Source organism: Onychomys torridus, chromosome 6 (assembly GCF_903995425.1).
Source record: "Onychomys torridus chromosome 6, mOncTor1.1, whole genome shotgun sequence".
NCBI lineage: Eukaryota > Metazoa > Chordata > Mammalia > Rodentia > Cricetidae > Onychomys > Onychomys torridus.
The window spans coordinates 13,071,984-13,091,703 of record NC_050448.1 but is presented as its reverse complement, the minus strand read 5'-3'; the positions used below and the strand labels follow the sequence as shown (position 1 = coordinate 13,091,703).

The window sequence follows — 19,720 nt, the reverse complement described above, 5'->3', positions numbered from 1 at the left end:
TCTTTTCATTTAGAAGAAAAAGAAAATCTCATCTGTACCAAATTGGATTTCTGACTCGTTATTTGGTTATTTAGACCAAATGACAAAACAGAAACTTTGATGCATTTTCCAAAGACACATTGGGAGTCTACAGAGTGAATATCAAAAGCTATTTACAGTAAGAAAGCTCTGTCCTTCACACAGATGGCTACACGTGGAGAGTGTGCCACACAAACACACCACCACATCTCACACCAAAGACTCCTGGCAGGTGGGTCAGCAGACAGACAAAACCCACACACTGTTCCAGGTACAGCCAAACACGTGTCCTGTCTACACACACGTGTAAGTGGTCTATCCCACTGCTGCTCCAGAGAAGCCTGATGTGCATACACCAGGAGACCAGGCAAGCACATTTCTAACAAGAAAGCCACTGCTCATTCCAGTGTGCCCAGCTCCTACTATAAACGAATAGCACATATACAAAACCTTGCCAGGAAATAGCCCTTGTGTTGGGGGGGGGGGCATAATACACTTTCTTAAAGTATGTCTTGGCATCAGAAGGGCTAATTTGCTTAGTCTACCTAATGAAATTAAGAGGTTTATAGCCTGAAATCTTTAATGTAGATTTTTACACCATTGATATTGCAAAGTTTTTATAAAATTTTTATTTTGTTCAAAATATACATGCTATCTTTGACCACATTTGAATTCAAACCTCCAAAGAGCCCCATACCCCCACAAAAGGCCTTTGCCTTGTAACAATGCAAACCAGCCACCAGTGAGGTGTGTTCAGAGTCATTATTCCATGACATGTGGCCCTATAGGGAGTGGGTTTTGTAAGGCTGCTTCATGTGGGAATTCCCACGGGGGGTGGGGTGAGGGGCAGGCTGGTCAGGGACGCACATAGCAGAGACTTGGGATCTCAGAGCCAAGCCTAGAAGGGATCAGTGGGACAGTGTGGTAGAGAATGACTGCATCATGCACTCCCTCCTGCCATGTTATTTGTTCCCAGGTGGAAAAAGCATCAGCTAGTCAAGGAGGCAGGGATCGTACTCTCCCGGCAGCTACCATGTTCCACCTTCTGCGCTCTGTGAAGGTTCCTCGCTGTTCAAAACAGCCTGCTACAAACAGGAGATGTGTCACCTCACCACCATGCAGAGGAGGAGTGAGGCACAGGTAAAAGGAAGGACTGGCCAAGGCCCGCAGCCAGTTGAGGCAGCACCCAGGTTTCCAAGCCTCTGGCCCCAGTTCCACAGCCTGGGCTTGCAGTACACATGACCTTCCTTCAGACAGGGACCCTGGCTTAACAGAACCCTGGCTGTTCAAACTCACTCATCCGAGTCCTGTCTCTGCTTTACTCAGTCCCATTAGTTTTACTTCTTTATTTTCCTGCAGTTTCTAGAAAGATCTTTTCAATCAAACAAGTAAAGCAGATGGCACTAAATCCTTTTTCACTCGATCAACTAGTCTGAACTAGAAACTTCAGAGACAAGAATTTGGTGAAAAGCAGTAAGTACATGATCGCGAGCTCATTCCTCTCCAAAGCACACCCAGAACCTGCTCTGATCTTAGGCTGCAGCTAAGACACTGAGGTGAACAGCTGGAAAGGACAGCTGTCCAAATGTTACAGAAGCGCCTCTGCAGCTCACATTCTAAAGTGCCCAAGGTCACACTTTGGGTCACAGCCAATAGGCAGCAAGGGCAGAGGTGAGGCTGGGCACAGAGAAGCAGAGAAGTGAAAACATGAGAAGCTTCAGAAAATCAGACAAACCAAGGGTATTTAACATGATTCCATGGAGGAAGCACAAGGCTTAAGAGACCACTTACCTAGCTACAGATAAACACAAAGCTTTGAGGGAATACACTGCTGAGGAAGAGAAGCCATCTGCCTTTGGCAAAGCACAATAGAACAAGACTCGGGCACCTGGCATTGATGTCACTGGCACAAACCCACATGAATGCCAGAAAGCACTTAGAGGCCACAACACAGCCTTTGTACTCCTTAAAATCCAAGTGGGGAACTAATTTTTAACAATTGTTCCTGAGTTATAGTTTGTTAAAATGTTTGCCTGCCTTTTTCCAAATATGCTTAACAGCAACTATTGAGCCTTTGAACACCAACCCATCAGATTCCCAGCAGACTACAAAGGCCACACATACACTCTCACACACATTCATACAGTGGATTATTAAGTCTGATATGATTTAAATTAAAAATAGCTTCCATTGTAGATGTCCTAGTACACATAGCTAGGTCAGAATTATTGTGGGAAATGAAAACATTATGCCACAAATAAAAACCAGCCCGGGTTTTGATTTCCCATTTTGGGGCATTTTTTCCACTGTAAGAGAGGCCTCACCACTGACCCCCAAAGTGGAAAAGAGAGAGAAGGACACTCTGTATCTGATGTGCTGGTGGCCATGTCTTTGCCTACATCACCCGCTCCCTGAACAGTTACAAAATTCCCTACAGCAGAGTATTGCCACCAATAGAAATATCTTCCCGTTCTTCTCCAGGAGGCGTCGAGTGGAGTGACCAGGCTCTTGGAAGAGGCGGTAACTAGCCACGTAGTCCTCTGTGTCCAGCTGTCCCAACGTTTTTCCTTTACTTTTCTTTTTTTCTTTTTTTTTTTTTTTCTTTTTTGGCAAATTAAAAAGATGTATGGCTTCTTCTCGCCAACTCTTGTGAGGCTTAGCTTGGTATCCTACGGTAAAAGTACATATATCCCAGGTCTTTGGGGGGCCTTTCTGAGGCACAAACTCTGTGGTCATTGTAGATCACCCATCTGAAAACAAAGACAGAAGCATGTGGTGGGTTTATGTCAGCAATGGACATGCGGTAGAAAGAAGGCATTGTACACCATGGACGAGAGTCCTCACAGCTCAGAGGCTTCCCCATGACCACAGCCCAATCACTGCATAAAAAGAATGGAATACAGGGTTGGGGATTTAGCTCAGTGGTAGAGCACTTGCCTAGCAAGTGTAAGGCCCTGAGTTCGATCCTCAGCTCCAAAAAAAAAAAAAAGAAATGGAATTCTGGTACAGAACTCCCCACCCACCCCTAATCTCTCTCTCTCCAGACAGGGTTCCTAAGCTCAGGCTGGCCTCAAACTTGATAGCCAGCCCAGGATGCCCCTGAACTGTGCACCATTCCTGGTTTATGTGGTGCTAGAAACTGAGCTAAGACCTATTCATCAACAGTCCACCAACTGAGCCACACCCCTAGCCCTGCTTTTGGGTTCTTGAATTCAATCAAAAACTAGTTACTAAAATGTATTGGAATTAAGCTGGGTGGTGGTGGCTCACGTCTTTAATTCCAGCACTCAGGAGGCAGAGTCAGGCAGATCTCTGTGAGTTCAGGGCCAGCCTTATCTACAGAGTGAGTTCCAGGAAAGGCGCAAAACTACACAGAGAAACCCTTTCTTGAAAACAAACAAACAAACAAACAAACAAAATGTATTAGAATTATTCAAGTTGTTTAAATTTTCCATTCCATACTTCTTTTTGTGGAAACCTATAAAGAGCCTCAAAAAGCAATCCAAGAATTATATACAGTGATATATATTTGAATCTTGGTATAGAACAGCCTAAAATTCAGAGGTAAACATGCATCAGTGGACTATTAAAAAACTGTGAACATTTCTTCAAAAGCGAGAAAATAATTATAATACAGTATGAAGATGTAATATGGACAAATTACAATAAAACATGGAAAGGGCAAGCAGGTTATATTGAGTAATATATATGTATATGCATATATGCATGTATGCATACAACAACAGTTAACCAGAAAAAAGGTCAAGAAAGGGAGCAAGGAGGGGAATGTGGGAAGGTTTGGAGGGAGGGAAGGGAAGGGACAAGAAAGTTGTAATTACATTATAATCTCACAAATTTTTTAAGTTAAACAGAAAAAACACATTCTAAGGAAGAAAAAAAAAAACAAAGAAAGGGTACAATTCTCTGCACATACTTTAAGGTTTCAAAAAGGTGAAAGTACATGTGCATAAATGTGTGTGTGTGCTCTCCCTCAATGACGCCAACAGAAAAAAAGAAAGAAAGACATCAATATGTAGACAATGGCTATCCTTACAATTACAAAATACATATTCTTTGCATTGTTTCGTACTGTGTTAATTTGTTACAATTATTTGTACTGATTTCTCTAATTAGGCCATTCCTTGAGGTCATCATGTATGAAAGTTCCTGTGTAACAAAAAACAGATTGTCCATTTTCAGCACGAGGTGCATTTAGGGGTTCTAGAAAGGAACAGGTCTTCTGCTACAGACTAATCCCAAGAAAGGGCAGTCTTGCCGGGCGGTGGTGGCATACACCTTTAATCCCAGCACTCGGGAGGCAGAGGTAAGTGGATCTTTGTGAGTTCGAGGCCAGCCGGGTCTACAGAGTGAGTTCCAGGAAAGGCACAAAGCTACACAGAGAAACCCTGTCTTGAAAAACCAAACAAACAAACAAACAAAAAATGGGCAGGCTCAACTATTCATTGGATAAGGCTCTGTGTCCCAAGCCAAGAAGATAGGGAATTTGGGATAACACCCGGCCAACAGAAGTTACCAATTAGGCAACTTGAAAAACCACTGTCTTGCGCCAGATCAGTCCACCAGCCATGTTTGCCTTTTCTCTATGCTGTATCCCCTTCTACAGAATGGTATGTTAAACACTGCTTCATTCTCAGCAGTCTCTTGAATTTGTTAATATCTTATTTCCAACTATAGACCTGTGTTCTCTGCTTGACTCTATTGATCAAGCTGAGAAGCTAAAAGACTTGAAAAAACAAATAGAAAAAAATAGAGTCAGGAAAGAGAGGGAGGGAGGGAGGGAGGGAGATAGGGAGGAAGGAAGGAAGGAAGGAAGGAAGGAAGGAAGGAAGGAAGGAAGGAAGGAAGGAAGGAAACAATTGAGTCTGGACAGGAACAAACTGTCTTGGTCATGGGAGACATGGGTGAAAGGTCAACACCCTACCTGGGTGGGCAAGCATATGTGTTATACCAGTGTCCATGTGATGTGAACCAGCAAGAAAGCCCAGCACAGGCTACAGCAGGAACTGAAGAAAGAACCCTCAAGGAGAAGGTGTGAGGTAATGTCACCTCATTCCTAACTCATCCCAAACCTCCCAAGTTTGACTCAAGAACCAGAAACAACATAGAAAATACTAGTACAATAGTTGAACCCAGGAGGGGCTCAACACCACAGCTATCCACTGTCTTTCTAAAAAGACTCACCGTCCCTCCTTTTTGATATGGCAAACATAATGGCCACTCATTGTAGATGTTCCCATGTGACTGATGAATGCAAATAACTCGTACACTAGGGAAAAGAAAACAATTCAGTTACAAGGCAGCAGTCAAGACCCCAGTATGCTTCTGAACAGCACCTGGAGCCAACAGGAGACCCACAATTGACTATCTGGAATCACAATTCAAGTCAGTTAACCATGCTGTGTTGATTGCGTGTTCACATGCACGTGTACACACACACACACACACACACACACACACACACACACAGAGAGAGAGAGAGAGAGAGAGAGAGAGAGAGAGAGAGAGAGAGAGAGAGAGAGACCCACACAGATATGGAACCCCACCAGCAAGCTGGAATAAACTGTGAAAGCACAGTTTATTCCAGCTGCTGCTGCTAAACTCAAATCCAGAAGCAGGACCGCTACCCCACCTCCCAGTCTGCAGCGCGCTCACACATCTGAAAGATGCACAAGGGTGGAAAAGTTGCTCCATCTTTTTGAATCTGTTTCTATCACTGAGATGGAAGAAAACAGAAAAGGGAGAAAAGGAAAGGAGGGAGGAGAGGAGGAAGAAGGGCAGAGAAGAGGGAGTTGGGAAAGAAGAGAGAGGGAAGGCCAGAGGAGAGGGAAGGGGGAAGGGATGGGAAACTTAAACACCACCCACATTGCAGAGCTTTGTGAAATTTAGAGTCAAATGTCATTAACTATCAGGAATGTGAGGAAGACCATTGCCATTAGTTTTAGAAATGGCAGTGCTTCACACAAGATATCTGACTGACTCATGCTACAACCTATGGGCATCAGAGGCTATCAGCTTCCTGCTTTTATGGGGATGTGTATAGACCCTGTAGAGAGTGGGGCTATCTTTATTCTCTTCTCAGTAGCCTCTGTCACCAAGCTCAGTGCTCTGATCAAGTTCTTGCTGAGTTAATTTCAGTTCATGTTGCCGCTACTAATCCTGGACTCACACAGCACAAAGTGAATCCATGGACAAGTCCCTACCCACTCAGCAAACTGTTACAGGCGATAATGAGATAACAAGAAGGCAGAGCAAGTATTTACAGACTTTCACAGTCACGAGTGGGTGCTGTGGGATAATGTTTTTGTACACTGGTTTCATAAAACGCTGATTGGCCAGTAGCCAGGCAGGAAGTATAGGCGGGGCTAGCAGACTAAAGGAATTCTGAAAAGAGGAAGGAGATGCCAGCCATCACTAAAGGAGAAGCAAGATGCCAACAGACCGTAAAGCCACAGAATACGTGGCAAAACATAAATTAACATAAATACATTAATTTAAGGTATAAGAGCTAGCTAAGAAGAAGCCTGACCCATAGGCCATATAGTTTGAAAGTAATATAAGCCTCTGTGTGTTTACTTGGAATCAAGCAGCTACAGGAAGCAGGAGGGAGAGATTCATTCTGAATGCGGGGCAGGATAGGAGCAGAGAAACCTTCCAACTACAAGTGGCAATATTCCTAATGTGAGTAAGAGGCATAAAAATGGGCTTGCATATCCATTTCTAATACTCAATTTTTCATTATCTTTTTCCAAAAAAGAAGGTTCTGGACCCAGCCTCATCTCACCCTCCTCTTCCCTTCTCTCCCACTTGCTTTTTACCTGCTGATCAAATACTTTTTCCCCAAATTCTTGTCCCTAGACGTGACCTCTTGGCTACCCAGATGCCACACTCATGGTCTCCTATCTATCCCATCTGTTAGCAACCCTTATCTCCTTACCTACCAAAGTCAGTGCCTGTAGCTTTGATCCAGAATATTTATTTTTCCCCTCTATGCAGACATCCTTTCTGGTTAATCCCACCCAGTCTCCTAGAGCAAATGCTATTGCATCCATAGTTTCATTTCTAGAATGCTAATTCTTCATACATAGCATAAAACTGTCCAGGCATGGGGGAGCATGCCTGCAATCCCAGAACTCAGGAGGCTGAGGCAGGAGGATACAGAGTTTGAGATGAAACCCTAACTCAAAAAACAAAAAAAGAGAGAAAAGAAAAGAAAGGAGGAAGGAAAAAAGAAAGAAAGAAAATGAAACAACAGCATAACCCTGAATTTTGTACCTTGCTCTTATTTCCAGCCAACCTTGCAGTGCCTAGTTACCAGTTCTAAGACCATCAATAGAGTCCTTAAGGTTTTCTACATGTTAGACTATGTTACCTAGATACCTTTTATTAGGTCAAGGAAGTTTCCTTCTACTGTTCCTAGTTTGTGGACAGCTTCCCCTCAGCCTTACCATCTCAATCAGTGGCAAGTCCATTCTTCTAGTAACTTGAGTCAAAAATCTTGGTATCTTTCTTGCTCCTTCTACCTAGCCAAATCATTAGCATCATCTCCTTCAAAACGGATTCAGAACCCAGGAGCATCACATGCTCCCCCACTGGTGCTCCTGGGTCCATATCACCACTGCCCTTCTCAGGATGGGTTACAAGTCTCTTAACTGTTCCCCGTCCCTCCCTTGTCTCTGACAACTTGGACTACTCCCAGCATGGCTCCCAAAGCTGTCTTTTACTTTCCTTATTTTTTTTTAATGAAAGTCAAATTGTGGTCATTAGTCATCCCCAGTGCCCTCCTGTGACTTCTGACAGACCACAGGAGCTTCTGATGAAATTCTCCCTACTTCTTCCCATCTTCCCCTTACTTCACTCAGGCTACTCTGGCCCCTAGCTGGGCATCTAGCACACCCAGTGAGCTCTGTTCTCAAGCCTCTACAACTACCATTCCTTCTAGCACAGCGCTGACCTTCGATCTTCACTGACTCAAGGCCAGATGCCACCTCATCAGAACCACCTCATCAAATACTCACCTCTTCCCTGCCTCATCTCTCTCACCCTGCCTTATGGTCCAAACAACACAAAATGCCACACAAGGCCACATACTTTTTGAGCATCTACTTATCATCTACCAACTGTTAGCCCAGTCTAAAACACAACTTGACAAGGACAAAGAGTTTGCAGTTTTTCTTGAAATATTCTAGGCACAGGAAAAAAATGATTTTCATGAGGTTGTTGAATGTTTCAATAAATAAGTGAAAGATAATTTTTCTCATGTCCACACTTTTTTCTTTAGCTTCTTATATTGTAGATTTTTTGTAAACCTCATACCAAATGTAAATTTAGGTATATGTTGCTAAATCAATATTAACAGGAAATTAATCAACTGCTAAGTTTCTGTTGCTATCATATTGACTGGCTGAAATATAATCCCAGTTTAGAAATCAGAAATCAGGCAAAGGCAGTAGAATAATCCTTTTGTACACTGTGAAGATGTGTTGCTCTCATTGGTTTAATAAACATCTAACTGGCCAACAGCTAGGCAGGAAGAGGTTAGGTGGGATAGCCAGACTGAGAGAATGTGGGAAGAAGAAAGGTGGAATTGCCAGCCAGACATAGAGGAAGCAGGAGATGAACATGCTGTGCTGAAAAAAAGGTGCTACCATGGGTAGAGCATAGATAAGAAATATGGGTTAATGTAAGTTGTAAGATCTAGCTAGTAACAAGCCTAAGCTATTGGCTGAGCATTTATAATTAATAAGTCTCTGTGCGGTTATTTGGGAGTGGCTGGCAGGACAGAAACTTCTGCCAACAGGCAAAACAGTTGCAATGACAGTTATCATACATGGGATTCAATTTTCAAAAAAGGGATCCAGAGATTTTTACATTTTTCTGCCCTCCTCTGAGCCTTCCTCCCACACTAAGAACCTACTCTGCCTCAGTAGGCTGGAAAGGCAATGGGGGAAAACATTCCTTAACACCAAGTGGTTTTATAGGCAAACCCCTTTGGAATAATTTCATATCAAATCCCAAATCTTCAGCTGAAGAGACACAATGCTGATGTCTCCAAATGCAGCTCCCTCCATAGTTCATAAAGAGAGAACACAGCTCTCCAAGGCTTATTCCCCCAAAACAACTGTTCCCTAAACAGTAATTTCTGCATTCAATTAGAGCACCAAAGGAACACTCCCCACCCCAAAACATATTGTTCATATACCCACACAGCAGAATGCCTAGCCAGATGGAATGTGATAGACACACCCAAATGTTATCAATAGAGCCACACCATTAACTCCTATATTGGTTAGGTTTCTAATGAGGTGATAAAATACCACCACCAAAAGTAACTTGGGGTGAAAAGAGTTTATTTTAGCTTATGATTCTCAGGTCACAGTCCATCATCAAAAGAAGCCAGGGCAGTCAGTAACTGAAGGCAGGAACCTAAAGGCAGGAACTGAAGCAGAGGCCATGGAAGGGTGATGCTTACTGGCTTGCTCCTTATGGCTTATTCAGCCTGCTTTCATATACCATCCAAAGCCACCTACCCAGAGGTAGCAACATTCACAGTGGGCTGAGCCCTCCCACAGCAATCAAGAAAATCTACCACAAACTTGCCTACAGGCCAATCCTGTAGAGGCATTTTCTCAATTAAGATTCCGTCTTCCCAAATGACTCTAGCTTGTGTCAAGTTGACATAAAATTAGCCAGCACAGTCCCCAGAGGTGCTTTCCCCTCTTCAGTAAAGAACTAAATGTATGTGTATAGTCAGAATCATAAAAAATTAAAGTATGTACACTCAGCATCATAAAAATAAAAATTTGTAGTTTAGCATGAATCTCAGTCTCAATTTAAATTCACCATGTTTATCAATATCAGCAACTTCTGCATGCATTATTCAAAACCTCAAGCTAGGGACTGACAGCAAAAGAGAGACTTTCTTTCAACACATCTGCAGAAGCTAAGTAGGCTAGAGATGCCAACTTGTATTGGTTCCCAAAAGGACTGGGAAGAGCAGAGCCAATGGGAAAGCTACTTGGTTCTTCTCCATGTCCCCTGAGACCCCCCCAAACAACAGCCTCATCATGCATGTTCCTCCCTAGACAGAGGGGAAAGGCAGCTTGAGTAAAAAATAAATGGTTCAAAAAAGGTGACTTTCAACAGAGAGACGCTCAAAGTACCTGGAGCAATTGGAGGTGCTTAAGACATTGCCAGGTCCTCCATCGGAGAGAAGCATCTAAACGACCAGGCTCAAGCTACAAGCACTCTTCTCCCCATAAAATACGCTTGAACTTTATGAAAACCATCTCAGTCTTTCAAATAAGGAAGGGTTGGTTTTGTTGTTTTTGTTTTTGTTTTTTTTAATATCACATGGTACCACCACCATCCCCATCCAACGTAACACCAATTGTACTCTATACAATTGTTTTTTGTGAAAGCATCTGTCAGGAGAATTCCACAGAAGTTCAAAGGTCAAAGAGGCTGACAGCATTTGCATGCCATATGGAGTAAAGGTCACCCAGAGATCACCCACAAGACAGAGATTCCATGACTCGAAGTCTGCCCTCAGCCTGCTTTTATTCTGGTGAGAGAAGTATGACTTAGCTGTGAATGTGACTGTCAGACTCTGAAATCACAGGGTTAGCGTTGCACTCTAACAACTCAAAATTCCCAGAAGTGATGACATTCGAGCAGGTCTGCCGCTCCCAGTCAAAAAGGTCAGCTTGGTTCATCTCACCATTTATTGCTGAAGTCCCAAACTTTTGGAAGTTTCTATCCCAGGGGACACATAAGCACAGTTTGAACACATCAGCCTTTGGCCAAACTCAGGCAAGCTCGCCCTACCTTTCTTTGTTAAATCTTTCTTAAGTAGCCCAGCATCCTGGGCTAGAGCAGTGACTTAGAAATAGAGCTCTTGCCTGGTGTGCACAAGACTCTGGGTTCTATTCTGAGCCCTACAAAATAGGAAATAAAAACAAATATCTGATTTGTTATTCTGATGTGCTGTACAGTGGTGATGTCCGACTGGTTGTCCCATCAATCAGCTAATCTGAGAGTTATGTTCATTTCATATTCAAAGTCATGACTGCCTTCTTGAAAATCACACTTTAACTACATGTCATTACACTAATCAACTCCAGCTTTGGAACACCTTTGTATGAACCTACTGTCATAAGCAATTACTATACAAAATAAGCACCAATGTCTCCTAGGGGCATGAACCCAATCTGCACTGAAGAGAAGAAAAAGACCATTTAGGCTGTGGAGCTCAGTGGTTCACTCCCATTAGCTGTACTGTGGGGAACATCTTTGGCATTTGAATCCCAATGCTAACAGAGGCTCAATCAATTTTCAGAAACTAGGAGGCCTGGCTACCTTAATCCAGTTGACACCATCCACAGCCTTTGAGACAGGGATTGGTGACACCATGGACAGATCACTGGAGCCATAGGTCATAGGCTGTTACCCATTGAAAGTGTAGCATGTGATCTTCCCTACATGCTCACTCTCCCAACAGTCTTAGCCATGGAACTCAGGAGCATAAAAGCCAGGTGCCTCTGCCATAATGTCTCCAATAACAAGCCAGCTAAGCAAATGAGATTGCTGCGTGTCCCCCAAAAGGACAGAAGGTAAACTAACCTCAGGGTCTTAGTCTGCTACACATCAGAGCTCTGTGTCTTCCACACCGACCCATAAGTTCTAACAGCTTCAGTGACCTGGGCTTGTCACAAGGCTGGCCAGGCTGCCATAGAACCAGAGTATCTGTGTAGGGTGGTTAACAACAACTGAAGAAATGTATCCATTGCTCTGGTGAGCTGCTTGCCCATTGCTCAAGGCAGGACTACAGAAAAGTCCCTGGAGTTCTGTCAGAGGATGCTCTCTCCCTTTTCCATGGGGCTTAGCCTGTATGTTCAGAATTATTTGCTTTGCTTTCATTTCTCTTGTTCTTGAACCTAAAAATTCCAGTCTCCAGTCTCCAGTCTTGCTGGGCCTGCACAAATGTTAGTGAACATCATAATGCAACACACTCCACCTGGAGTACTGAGATGCTGCTTTCTGAATAGAGCCCATGGCATTTGCTTGTGTATATGCACAGACCACTAAGTCCTGCATGTCTGTCTGTCTGTGTTACTGCTGATTGAACCAGGGCTTTCACATATGCTAAGCTGAGCTGTATCCCTATACCCCCACCTTATAAGGCTCCACATTACCAAGACCACATGGATTCCAAATATAATGGTCCTCAGGCATTCATTCTTGGAATATAAAGTAACTGACTCCAGAGAATGGCCTTTTGTGGGGGTAGAAGCTCTGAAGTTTGAGTGCCCAAGTACTAAGAGGATGAAATGAGTCTCTGCTTCCTGGTTGAAAACTCTCAACTGCTGCTGAGGCTGTCTGAGCCACAACAGCAATGCTGGAGGGATGCAGACTTGCAGCACTCACAGTGTAATCATATGTGAATCACCCCGCAATCAGTGGGCTCGTTAAAACGGTACACACTCATTAAGTGCAACATAAAGTGGGGGTTGGGGGTGGGAGCGGGAGCCCAGATAGGCCAGAGTAAAGGCCTGGTTTCCCAGTTTAGAAAATGTTCAAAACTCAACAGAAAATGAGGTGCTAGGTCTAAAATGTGAAGGGCCCAGTGATGAGCAAGCCTAGTGAAAATAAGGCCTCCACACCCATCCCAACATAAAACATGAAACTAGACAAAACCCTGAGAGAAACAAGGAGAAAGGGAGACCATGTGGTGGCAGCGGACCCTCCTGCTGAGCGGAAAAAGAGGAGGCCCATGACAGCAAGGCTGAGTGTCGGCAGCTGCTTCATGAAGGACTGATCATGAGGGGCCCTTCCCAAGCAGTGACAATGCTCAGTTGGAAAGACGGGAGCACCAGTTGGTTCATTATCCATTACCCAGAATACTTGGGACCAGAAGTGTCCAAAACTACAGATTTTTTTTGTTTTCTGTTTGTTTTATTTTTAAATATTGCAAATGTTGGGACCTAAGATAAAACACAAAATTCCCTCGTTTCATACACATTAAAAAAAAAAAAAAATAGTGTGACTGCCTCTGACTGTAACTCATCTGTGGTGGTTTGACAGAAAATGGCCCCCAAAGGGAATGGCCACTATTAGGAGGTGTGGCCTTGTTGGAGGAGGTGTGTCACTATGGAGGCAGTCCTTGAGGTCTCATATGCTCAAGATACTGCTCAGTGTCTCAAACTACTTCCTGTTGCCTGCAAGATGTAGAACTCTCAGCTACTCCGCCAGCACCATGTCTGCCTGCACGCTGCCATGTCGAACCATGATGATAATGGAGAAAACCTCTGAACTGTAAGCCAGCCCCAGTTAACTGTTTTCCTTTATAAGAGTTGTCATGGTCGTGGTGTCTCCTCACAGCAATAGAACACTTAGACACCATCACAGAAGCTCAGGTGTAACATTTTTCATTTGAGGCATCATGTCAATACTCAAAACTTTTGGACTTGGGAGTATTTGGAATTTCAAATTTTAAGATGCTCAGCTTGTAGCTCTTTATAACCCACAAATCCTCTACAAGACGACCCTGAATAAGTCCTCTTTTAACTTCTATCCTGGCAATTGCTTCTGAGTTAGGCACTTACCTCACTGTGTTCAGTGCTAACCTAGTGTGGAAGGTTCTAGAAGCCACTCTCTACTTTCTTACAGCTATGTTACCCTGATATTGCTTTTCAGGGGGTGGTTCTCAGGTAAAGACTGCATTTCCTGGCAGACTTGTTGAGCCATGTGTGTTGCTGGGTGCCCCAGAGTCCCAAATTTGGCAGGTATGAGTAGGGCCCAACCGTTTGCATTCCAGCCCACATCAGAACCAGGCTTTCAGAAGACTCACCCTGTTCTTCTCAACTCACCTCTGAGCTTCATGTGTGGGGCACATCACCTGAATAGAGCATATAACAGAACACAGACTCTTGGAACCTGAGAAGGCTGGAACAAACCTCTCTGTGCTGGTCATAACCAGCAAGACACAGCTGTGAGGGAGGACCCTGGAGGCCATCCTGGAGCTTTTGGGGAGAGCCTGTCTGAGAGTGGGACTGAAACACAAGCCACAAGAGGACAGCGGCACCCAACTCCCAAGCCTTGTGTATTTTCCTCTGTCCCTTGGGACAGCTTAAGCAGCAGCTTAAGCACCTGAAGTCCCTCAGATAAGATGACAACACCAGGAAGCTGCCCTGGCAAATCAATTAGAATCTCTCTGTCTGATGGGAGATGTCATGTAACTATCTCCTTAAAATTAAAACATTCCTACAGAGTTTCTTACAACTGAGGAAGCCAGAGCCGGGTGGTGGTGGCACACACCTTTAATCCTAGCACTTGGGAGGCAGAGGCAGGTGGATCTCTCTGAGTTCGAGGCCTGCCTGGGCTACCAAGTGAGTTCCAGGAAAGCTACACAGGGAAACCCTGTCTCGAAAAACCAAAAACAACAACAACAACAAGAACAAAAAAAAAACAAAACTGAGGAAGCCAATGAAACTCACAAGGCTCAGAAAACTCTGGAACTTACAGGATTCACAAGCCCTTCCCCAAGGTTCTAGAGCACTGAGCAATTGCTGGGGAGAGGAGACTCTCCAGTAGAACAGCCTACAAGCTGTGCCCCAGGGATGCAATGATAGGTCTTCACCCATAGTGGGATGGGCTTTTTAATGATGTAGCTACCTTTGCCTTCCTTGTGTTCCTGTAATTAATCCCAATAAACTCACAGGTTCAGTAGGCTTGACTCGGATGGAACCATTTGATTAGTGCCCTATTTAGGGTGAGCAGACTATTGCTCCTGTCTCTCTGGTCAGTACCAATTCCCTTCTGTTGGTAACCTGAAGGCTCAGTTCAACACAGGCCATCTTGCCTGTATGTGTCTCCACATGCTTGACCTCATCTCCTTTTCATCCTCCTCAGGTAACAGATCCACCCCCGGGAAACCAGGACCTGGGACCTTTCAGATAAAAGCTATTGCATTGGTTAGGGTCAGTCCCACCTCCATCCCAGCAGTTGCCAGATTTTGTGGAATAATGTTTTATTTTTGCTTACACCAGTTACGCTCCCCAGTATTCAGCTCTTCCAATGGGAATCTGATTTTGAATGGCATTCACTACATCTAAGTCAAATATCTCAACCAACTCACCAGCTAACACAGTATTCAGCTCCTCCAATGGGAATCTGATTTTGAATGGCATTCACTACATCTAAGTCAAATATCTCAACCAACTCACCAGCTAACACTGGTAGAAATGACTTGGGAATTTAAAACAGTATACTTGAACAGAACACACATCTCCCCTGGTTAACCACTGTGTTCAATGTAATTACAATCAAATCCCACAGAACCACCTACCACGAAATCAACAACTATACAACACTCAGTAGCTGAAGGAATGCCACCCCCTTGCATTCATTTCATTATCTCAATGATTTGTATGCTGACCACTCACCATAGACCAATGACAACTGAAACAATACACAGGAAAACATTTTAAATAAAAATTTTAAAGAAATATTCTGATACACACTAAGCCAGAAACATAATGATTGTTTATAAAGAAAACCAGAGAGCTCTGCAGGGGTAGGAGGAAGGAACTGATGGAGAAGTATAGCATTGTTCTGCCCAAAAGATTTAGTTTCAGAAAACTCGGAGGTGTGCCCAAACTAATTTATAACAAGAAATTCTCATGCTGATCTATTTTAAATGCACCTGAAAACCTCAATAAAAAATGGGGAAATGGCCAAAGAAAATGAGGAAGCCATTCCCAAAAGAAAACTGGGTAAGAAAGATCAACTCCAAGCCCCACTAGGGGAGGGGTGGCCAGTGAGTACATGGTTTTTCTGGAGGTCATGTGACAGGGAGCTGCTGAAGCCTTCAAAGTTTGCATCTCTCACTTGAAAACCTCACTTACAGAAGCTTAGTTTAAAAAAGAAATAAGCTGAAGGCCTTGCACAGCTCATTACATCATTTACATGCTTTTCCTTTTCTATTTTCATGTGTGAATAGTGTATGGAGTATGGGTGCATGTACATGTAAAGGCCTGATGTTAACATCAGGACTGGTTCTGGGTTGCTTTTCCACCTTATTCATTGAGGCTCTCTCAATCAAACCCAGAGCTCATCTACATGGCTCGTCTTGCTAACCAGCTTGCTCTGACAATCCGTTCTCTCTGCCTTCTGAGGTTGGAATATAGATACATTTACCATGTACCTTTTCATAACACTTCTGAGAGTCCTTGTTCCCCACCAGCACCCTCGACTCCATGGTCCAACCCAAGTGTCTTAAAGATACTTGAAATAAATTTTATGGTGTCCCTCAAGGGCAAAATTCAATATCCAGCAAGACATGGGTATCCTCACATGGCCCTAAGGCACAGTAAGCCTGAGGGATTATGTGTCTGTCATTGATGACCCCTCAGAAGAAAGGAAACCCTGAGGATCAGAGCCCCCATCACCCAAGCCTAATGTCATGGCAGCTTTACAACAATCCAATCCTGAAATCTATCCTTCTACCAAAAGGGCTCAGCATCTCCAAAGACCATGATGGACATCAACAAAGCAATGGACCAGTGGTCACAGAGTGTGAAACAAATTCTGCTAGGAATCACCGAGAGCTTTTCTATTAGAGCATCCTGTATTTGGGACTACTGCTTTCTGGAACAAAACAAGACCTTATAGATGAACATGGAATTTGGGAGAACTGTGCCTTATCCTTTTCATACTTAGCTAGAATGAAGAGTTTCAGTGAGTAAATTCCTATTTTATGGAGGAAGAGGAATAAAGGCATGAGATGGGGGAAGGAGGAAAAGAAAGAACAGGAGGAAGTGGAGGAGAAGAGATCATGTGGCCAGTGACAGGAGTGGGTATTTCACAAATAGCAATTAATGTGGCAAAGGCCTGAGCAGGCAGGAAGAGGGGGTGGTGGCTGAGCGTGGTACTGTGCTGCATTGGTGCAGACATCTAGGCTGCAGGAAGAAGGATGCAGAAGTAACAGATGTGGTTGGCTGGGTTGTGACTGCAGGGCATGTCAAATGGCAGACTAAAGAGCTAAGTGTCATCCCACAGGAAGGAACAGCCCAACAATAGGATAGCATGACGGTAAGAACATGGATAACGAGTCTGAACTTGTCCCCACCTGTGAAGAGCTGTATGACCTTGGGCACTGCACCCGTTCTTTCCACTCCATTGTCTCGCCTGTGAAATTAGCTATGGTAAGAATTTAAGGAGTGTTTATATACAAAGTGCTTACAACAGTGCCTGGCACCCAGCCATGACATAACAGTTGGCTACTGAAAGATGTAACACTAGTCTGCCTGTGGCACCACTTCTATGGAACAGCTCTTCAGAAAACTGCCAGCAGGCAGCCTGGAAACAGGAGCATCATCATGGATCTAAGATTGCTTTTCCATAGTCAAAGCATTCCTCTATGAATATAAATGCTTCTTTTGGCCAAGCTGCCATGCTTCATGAAGAAATGTAAACCTCACTGGAAGGTACAAAGATGGGTTGGACATGTAGCTCCATGGTGTAGAGTGCTTGTCTAGCCTAACCAATACCGAGCATGCACAGAAAGGAATATACAAAGTCGAAACTGGTACCTAACACACACACACACACACACACACACACACACACACACACACACACACACCAACACTCCTGTGGCATGACTCTACATTATCCAGGTTTGTATAACACATGGCAGCCAAAGTGGCAAGATACCCATTTATGAGAAGATAGCTCTGTGCTGAAGTTGAATGCTGTCAAAGGGTTTGGTACACTGAGGGAGGTGTGACCTGAAATACAGTCATGACTGCTGTGATGATGTCTAGGGCAGGGACTCACTTCCAGATCCATCCTTGACTCGGGGCCCTTCAGGCTTGGCCTCAGACGTGATGTTGGCATTGGCGTTGTTCTCCATCTCAATCACAAAGTCGCTGTCCTCTTCAAACTCCGGGTGGCTGAAGATCCAGTCCAGCGCCCTTTCCAGGTTATGATTCTGAAGAAAGGAAATTCACAATGCTTTCAGTGTCCAGGCCTCATCATCTCCTGAACACTTGCTCCTGGTGTCAAGAAGCTAGACAGAAAGCCTGAATGAATTGCCTCTAAGCACCTCTGAGTGAGGAGCTCGGACTCTGCCACGCTCCCACGCGTGCCCACCACTGCAGTCACCAGAAACAGAACTCCAAGGTCTCCACCTGTCTCAGGTCAACATTACTGCAGGCTGGTGCCAATGATAGGGGTACAAAGTGCCCAAGGGAAGGGCGGTATTTCTGCAGCCCTTTCTACAGCCACAGCAATTATATATACCAATGGCATCCTTTGCAGACATTGGCAAGATAAAGGTGCCAATGTGCACACTGGGTTAATGCCTCCTTGCCTTAAATACAGGAAGAATGCAGAACAAATGAATGCCTAGGTTAATGGTTGCTTGAGTGGAATCCCATATGGTTCAAATCAACTAAACATCAAGTAATTTTCACCTTTCCCTGTCTGTGACAGCACTAACAAGCTAAAGAATTTGTATATAGAGACTTCAATCAAACAAGGAGGGCTCATAAAAGTACCCAAGTGAAAAAAAGTCTGCTTGAAATACTTTGTGAGAATTTTCAAAGGGAAATTTCCATGACCTGATCAAGACTCACTATGATCTGAGCAACAGGCCCTGGCAGGCACCTAGTCAGGACAGGCAAAAGGACCTGGGAGCTGACAGTCACTCAGAATGAGTCCTGATGTGGCAAGGGAGAGTGGGTCTTAGCAAAAGCACTTCTCTGACTATTAAACAGATACCTATACCACCATCCCATTGTGGCATAGTCCCTGCTGATGAATCGAGACATTCACAACTACAGAAGAAACTCCTCTCTGCAGAAGGGAACAGCATGGTTTCACCTTAAATGTTTTCTTACCAACCCAGAACCTAGGCATCCACTTGGCTCTGAAGCTGGAAAACTCCAAACAGACCTGTGAGCCCCACTAAGGAACATTCAAGATCTTGATCATATTGCCCCAGCTCCATATCCCCTCATGCCTGAGCTCACCACCAGTCGCTCATACATTCCAGTTTAGCTTTGAGTATACCACATGCAAATAAATCATCACGAAGTGTGATGGGACACAGTCAAGACAAAATGACTCGGAATGACCAAAGGACCCTGGGAGGTCTCTGTTGCCAGGGACCAAACTGAAACCACCTCCGGCAAGGACAGAAATCCCTAACACGCAGTCCCCAGTGCTCACTGTTGCTCGTAGGGCCTGTACTGCCTGATTGCGCTGAAATCCCATGGATGTGATGATAGCCACGCTCTCCTCAGGAGGTTGGTTGTCCAGTCCAGTAGCACCAAAGACAGAGGCTCCAGCCCCTCCATACCCAGGTATGGTCAGTGGTTCAGCAAAATCTGAGGAAAATAACTGTACTAAAATTTTTCTGGGTTTTTGTCTTGAAAAACATTGTATGCATAATATGGAAAAATATATAAAATTGTATAATCAAGGGATCCTAGTACCAGATCTAAGGCTAGGCATACAAGTAAATATAACAGAATTGGGAGGTCAGAAAGGCCAAAGATCAGGTGATTTCCAAGCAGACTTTTCAGCAGGAAAAAGAGCCTTTTCAACAAATGGTAACAACTGTCTGTCTGCATACAAACCATAAAGATAGATGTCCCTCATCATGAACCACACCAAGTCA

General features: G+C 44.1%; 1 protein-coding gene across 3 annotated transcripts in view; it reads right to left on the bottom strand.

The window, feature by feature from the left end:
- Positions 1-2,620: 2,620 nt before the first annotated feature.
- Positions 2,621-19,720, bottom strand: part of Usp13 (ubiquitin specific peptidase 13) — a 113,834-nt gene continuing 96,734 nt past the window's right edge. For all 3 annotated transcript variants that reach the window (XM_036189956.1, XM_036189957.1, XM_036189958.1), the window contains exons 18-21: positions 19,270-19,427; positions 17,875-18,028; positions 5,221-5,305; positions 2,621-2,768 (exon numbers count right to left, since the gene is read on the bottom strand). In XM_036189956.1, coding sequence (XP_036045849.1) covers positions 2,675-2,768; positions 5,221-5,305; positions 17,875-18,028; positions 19,270-19,427 — 491 coding nt within the window. In that variant the 3' untranslated portion in view covers positions 2,621-2,674. The remainder of the gene's footprint in view (positions 2,769-5,220; positions 5,306-17,874; positions 18,029-19,269; positions 19,428-19,720) is intronic.